Here is a 6,248-nt window from a genome sequence, read left to right on the forward strand (position 1 = left end):
TCTTGTATGATTCCCATGCATCCCAAAGAAAGTTAGTGCAGTGGATGTTAAGGATTTTCATCCCATTAGTCTAGTGGGTGTTGTGTACAAAATAATATCTAAGGTGGTAGCAAACAGATTGAAATAGGTGTTGGAGAAGATCGTATCCAATTCGCAGAATGCGTTTATTAAGGGAAGACAAGTTTTGGATTCAGTTTTGATTGCAAATGAGTGTTTGGACAGTCGTCTCAAATCAGGGTTACCCGGCTTATTGTGCAAATTGGATCTAGAAAAGGCATACGATCATGTGAATTGGCAGTTCTTGTTATTTCTGTTGGAGAGAAGTGGTTTTGGGGAGAAATGGCAAGCATGGACAGCCTTTTGTATTTCAATGGTACATTTTTCTGTTTTAATAAATGAAGCCCCCTCTAGTCGTTGTTTTGGAGGCCGAGTAAGATGATGTCGGCCACAGTGCATGGGGCTTTGAGATGGTTTTTCAGTGGGGTCAAGAAATAATGAAGGAATGGTTGTGTTGCATCTTTTATTTGTCAATAATACTTTGATCTTTTGTGAGGCCAATTGACATCTTTATAATTTGAGATGTCTATTTTCATGTTTGAAGCAGTCTCAAGGTTAAAGATTAATTTGTCAAAGTCATAGATTATTCCAATTGGTGAGGTGGTTGATGTAGAAAGTTAGGCTAGAATGATTGGGTGTAGGGTAGCTTTGTTACCTATGAAATATTTGGGTCTTCATTTGGGGGCGCCATATGAGTCTACTTCTATATGGAATGGTATTGTCGAAAAAATGGAGGGGCAGTTGGAAGAGGCTATATTTGTCAAAGGGAGGTGGATTGACTTTGATCAAATGTACTTTGTCCAATCTACCCACATACTATTTGTCTTTGTTTCCTATTCCAAGGGGTGTGGCTAATAGGATTCAGAAACTTCAAAGAGATTTTTTTATTGGGATGTATTAATGAGGAGTTTAAATTCCATCTAGTTAAATGGTCAAAAATTGTTCTCCTAAGCAGTATGGTGGGTTGGGGATTAGAAACTTGATTAAGTTTAATCAAGCATTGTTGGGTAAATGGTTTTGGTGGTATGTTACTGAGAGAGAGGCTTTATGTCGTTTGGTGGTTGAAGCAAAATATGATATTATGAGCAGAGGTTGGCGTTCTTAGGAAGTAGAGGGGCGTTTTGGTGTTGAAGTGTGGAAACATATTAGGCGGGGTGAAGAGTTTTGTTTTTTTTCAGATTTGTCAAATATGAAGTTGGAGATGGATCAAAGATTAGGTTTTGGCATAATTTATGGTGTGGGGATCAACGAATGAAGGAAGCTTTCTCGGAGTTGTTTAGTATTGCATGTTGTAGGGAGGCTTGGCTTGCAAATAATATGCAGTTTTCCAATGGTATTATTCAATGGAATGTATCTTTTCTAAGATCTGTACAAGATTGGGAGGTAGATTTGGTGATTGTGTGTTTTGGTAAGTCTTATTCCCTCAAATGGAGACAAGATGATGAGGATCATATTTAGTGGATACCTTCAAAGAGGAAAAAGTTTGAAGCGAGGTCTTTTTTTTTTTGTGCAAATTATCTAGTTTGGGGGGCTCTTATTTTCCTTGGAGGAGTATTTGGAAAGCCAATGTTCCTTTGAGAGTTTTTTCCTCTTTTTATTTTTTTTATTTTTTTTTTTTTTTGTTGTGGATGACACTTGGTAAGATTCTAACTTTGAATAATATGAGAAAGATAAGAGCAATAGTGGTGGGATGGTGTTGTATGTGTAAGAGGAGTGGAAAATCTATCGATCATCTTTTTCTACATTGTGAAGTGACGAGAATTATGGAGTGCGATTTTTAGCTTCTTCAGAGTTAAATGGGCTATGCCTAAAAGGGTGATAGAGCTGTTAGATTGTTGTTGTTTTTTTATTTATTTATTTATTTTATAAGTAATAAACTAGTTTTATTAGAAGTGTAAGGCGCCCCTAAGTACACATGAAGCATATGATAGAGCTGGTAGATTGTTGGTGAGGTTAGGTGGGAAGTTGATTAGTTCTAGCTATTTGGAGGATATCCTTGTTGTGCTTAATGTGGTGCATATGGAGAGAGCGGAATGCCAGATGTTTTGAATATCATGAGAAGTTGATGGAATAGCTCAAGAACATCTTGGTCAAATCGCTTTTTAATTGGATAGTGGCGTATAATATTTGTCATGTTTCTAACTTTTCTGAATTTGTGGATTTTTGTTCTTCTTTTAGCCTTTAGTGGGGACTTTTTTTGTATGCATCATGTGTGCTACGGTTGCGCCCCTCTGCGCTTTTCAATAATATAAATTACTTGCGTTGTTTGGCAATGAACTTGTGTAGTGAATTTTTGATTAATCTGTCTGTATACGTTGATTCAATTAATTCTAGTTATTTCATTATGTTTAAGTAGAAAAGAGTTTTAACTGAACTTTTTTTTTTTTTGATAAGTGAGTAACTGAATTTCTTTTCAGGTAAAGATTTTATCATTCCTTTTTTATAATTTTTTTTTTTTTTATAATTTTTTTTTTTAATATATTCCTTTTGCAGAGAAATTTCGTTGAAAGTATGGCTGGATATTCCCTTGTGTGTTACCTTCTCCAGGTATGGCTCTCTCTCTCTCTCTCTCTGTCTCACACACCAACACCCACCCCACAAATGCGCACAAACATAAGTAGGGTACAGATGGATGTGGGAGTCGTTCAGAGTGTCATCCTTAAAATGAAATGAAATGAAAGTTGTGAATTGGGATACTGATGTCGGAGGTGTTATGTAGGTCTCTTCTGCATTGTGAACTTGTCTCTTTATAATTTTATTTGATTTAGTTTTCAAGCAATTACGAGGGCTTAAAAAGACTGTTTGTGACAGTGAGCTCGGTTCACATGTAATAAACTCTTCATGTAGCTTTTTAAGTTAATGAGTAAATTATTTACAATGATGTCAAGGGATCAAGGTATTGCATGTGGAGACAGCATGGGATCGTGTCTTTTTAATGTGGCATTCTCTATATGAAATGTTCTGCAGTATGGGTAATTGGTGCCCAGAATGTCCCCAACAACCATGCGCTATGACATATCGAAAAATGTTTGGGGCATTCCCTTGTGTGCACCCTATGTGCTTGAGTTTCTTCTTATTTTAATAACATTTTGTTACCTATAAAAAGGAAATAGACATTAGAAAAATTATCCATCCAGATGGTGTTTGTAAGGGGTTATAGGTTCCTTTCTGTACTTAATTATGAAATTTTACTTCCCTCATCTTCCTTCTTTTTTGTGCCTGTAAAGTAAATTAACGGATTGATGTATGCATCTACAATAATCTATGCGAAGTATGCTTATGCATCAATTTTTGAATTATAAGTTTGCTTTTCTTTTACCCTACACTGGGTTGCTCAGTGAGCGTGGGAGAAAAACACAGATGTTAGGATTTGCATTTTTTTGGTTCCAGGTCATTGAGTTTAGCTCAAATAGCACCTCCCATTCCCTGTGGAGGGTGAACTCATGAATTCAAAACCCAGCGGATGCAAAATTTTATTAATAGGAAAAAAAAATGGTTCCAAAAATGCACAAGTGTTTTGGAGTGCAAGGTGGGTTCCTTGCCCATATCTCATTTGGAATTACCCCTAGGGTTATCCTTGAAGGCTCAAGGGTTGTGGAATGTTATTATTGAAAAGTTGGAGAAGAGATCAACAAGCTGGAAAAAATTGTATTTCTCTAAGGGTGGGAGAGTTACGTTGTTAAGAAAACACTTGTCTAGTATTCCTACATATTTCATTTCTTTTCAATAGCGCTATCTCAGGGCTTATAAGTTGGAAAAATACAATGTAATTTCCTGTGAGGAGAGTGAATTCTATTATCATTTGTTGGATGGGAATGTGATGTGCTACCCTGCTAATGTGCGTGGTTTAGATGTTTGTAAATTGAAAGCTTTAACCATTGCTAGGGAAATGGTTATGGTGTTTCAGAGAGGAACCTGTTTTTTGCGGTGAGTTATAGTTGTGAGGTATGGCAAAATGTTGGATAAGTCTTGTTTCCCCAGGTTGGGAAGTTCACTACCCGGGTGTTCGACAAAAGAGGTTGCTCCGTATTTGTTCGGATCATGCTCCTATTGTTCTTGATTGTAATTGTTTCTTGGGAGGTAAGAGACCATTCAAGTTTGAAAATATGTGGCTTAAAGTGGAGGGTTTTGTGGACAAAGTGCGGAGTTGGTGGGAGTCTTATCACTTTCTTGGCACACCGAGTTTTATCTTGGCGAAAAAGATACGAGCTCTCAAGGAGGATATTAAGAGATGGAATAACCATGAATTTGGCAATGTGGGAGGGCACATCAAGGCTCGTATGGATGATTTAAAGGCTCTTGATAGGATGGAGGAAGAGAGAGGATTGTCCCCTGAAGATATTGAGCGGAAGAGGTCGTTAGCCAGAGAGTTAGAGTCCCTTCTCTTACAAGAGGAAATTAGTTGGAGGCAAAAATCAAGGGTCCGGTGGTTGAAAGAGGGAGATAATTGTACGAAATTTTTTCATCGGATTGCTAATGCGAATAGAAGACATAACACTATTGAGTCGTTGATTGTAGAAGGCTCCACCACTTCAGATCAAGAGGTTATTAGTAATCATGTCACTCATTTTTACGAGTCTCTTTTCAAAGAGAGTCTCTCTTGGAGACCGAGGTTAGATGATCTTGAGTTTGACATGTTGGATGCTGGAGAGGCCACTAGTTTGGAAGCTCCTTTCGAGGAAAGGGAGGTTTGGGAGGTGGTGAAGGGAATGGATAGGGACAAGGCACCAGGTCCGGACGGTTTTTCTATGGCGTTCTTTCAGGATTGTTGGGATGTGCTTAAGGGGGACATTATGGCGGTATTTGCGGAGTTCCATGATCGAGGTAGGTTTGAGAATAGTCTTAATGCCACTTTCATCTCTCTCATCCCGAAGTCTCATGGAGCTACTGACATTAAGGATTTTCGTCCGATTAGCCTTGTGGGAGGGACATACAAGATTATAGCCAAGGTCCTTGCCAATAGAATGAAGAGAGTGATGAACAGGGTAATCTCTAAACCCCAGAATGCTTTTGTTAAAGGCAGGCAAATCTTGGACTCAGTTCTCATCGCCAATGAATGTCTGGATAGTCGTATTAGATCAGGGGAGCCCGGCTTATTATGCAAATTGGATATGGAAAAAGCCTATGATCATATGAATTGGAAGTTCCTTCTCTATTTACTGAGAAGGTGTGGTTTTGGAGAGAAATGGTGTTCCTGGATCGAGCATTGCATCTCGTCCGTGAGATTCTCGGTTTTGATTAATGGTTCTTCATCCGGTTTCTTTGATAGTTCACGTGGCGTGAGGCAAGGTGACCCTCTTTCTCCTTTCCTGTTTGTCTTGGTCATGGAGGCTTTCAGTAGGTTGATCGACGCCTCGTTACATAGGGGACTCATTTCTGGGTTTTTAGTGGGAGCTAGAGAAACGGATCGGATTATCGTCTCTCACCTTCTCTTTGCTGATGACACTTTGGTTTTCTGTGGGGCAGATCCTACTCAAGTAAGAAACATTGGCGCCTTACTTGTCTGCTTTGAAGCTGTCTCTGGGTTAAAAGTGAACTTGGCTAAATCTGTCATGGTCCCTGTGGGTAGTATGGACAATGTGGACAGGCTGGCTGGTATTTTGGGATGTGGTATAGCTTCTACGCCCCTGAAGTATTTGGGCCTCCCGTTGGGAGCCTCGTTTAAGGTCAAGGCTATTTGGGAGGACGTGTTGGAGAAATATGCTAGAAGGCTGGCCTCTTGGAAACGCTTGTATCTATCAAAGGGGGGGAGGATTACTCTCATAAAGAGTACCTTATCCAATCTTCCTACCTACTTTCTGTCTCTATTTCCTATTCCGGCCTCAGTGGCGAAGCGCATTGAGAAGATTCAACGTGATTTCTTATGGGGTGGGATTGATGAAGAGTTTAAATTCCATCTGGTTAGTTGGAATAAGGTATGTTCTCCGATCTCTGAGGGAGGTTTAGGCATTCGGAATTTGCGTTTGATGAATCAAGCTCTTTTGGGAAAATGGTTATGGAGATTTGCTCAGGAGAAGGAGGCTTGGTGGAGGAAGATTTTGGTGGCAAAGTATGGTGCGGTTTGGGGTGATTGGTGCTCCAAGGTTCCCAGAGGATCGCATGGGGTTGGGTTATTGAAGTATATATGCAGGGGGTGGAGGTCGTTCCAAAGCCACATTAGATTTATCCCTGGTCTTGGGTCCAATATCAGG

General features: G+C 39.5%; 1 protein-coding gene across 3 annotated transcripts in view; it reads left to right on the forward strand.

Annotated features, from left to right (window-relative positions):
* The window catches only part of LOC132166509 (phosphatidylinositol 4-kinase beta 1-like), a 43,340-nt gene that overhangs the window by 29,886 nt on the left and 7,206 nt on the right, over positions 1-6,248 (forward strand). For all 3 annotated transcript variants that reach the window (XR_009438572.1, XM_059577337.1, XM_059577336.1), the window contains exon 11: positions 2,551-2,604. Coding sequence is in view for 2 of the 3 variants with exons in the window: in XM_059577337.1 (XP_059433320.1) it covers positions 2,551-2,604 (54 nt within the window). In the remaining variant the exon portion in view is untranslated. The remainder of the gene's footprint in view (positions 1-2,550; positions 2,605-6,248) is intronic.

This window comes from Corylus avellana, chromosome ca11, assembly GCF_901000735.1.
Source record: "Corylus avellana chromosome ca11, CavTom2PMs-1.0".
Taxonomy (NCBI): domain Eukaryota; kingdom Viridiplantae; phylum Streptophyta; class Magnoliopsida; order Fagales; family Betulaceae; genus Corylus; species Corylus avellana.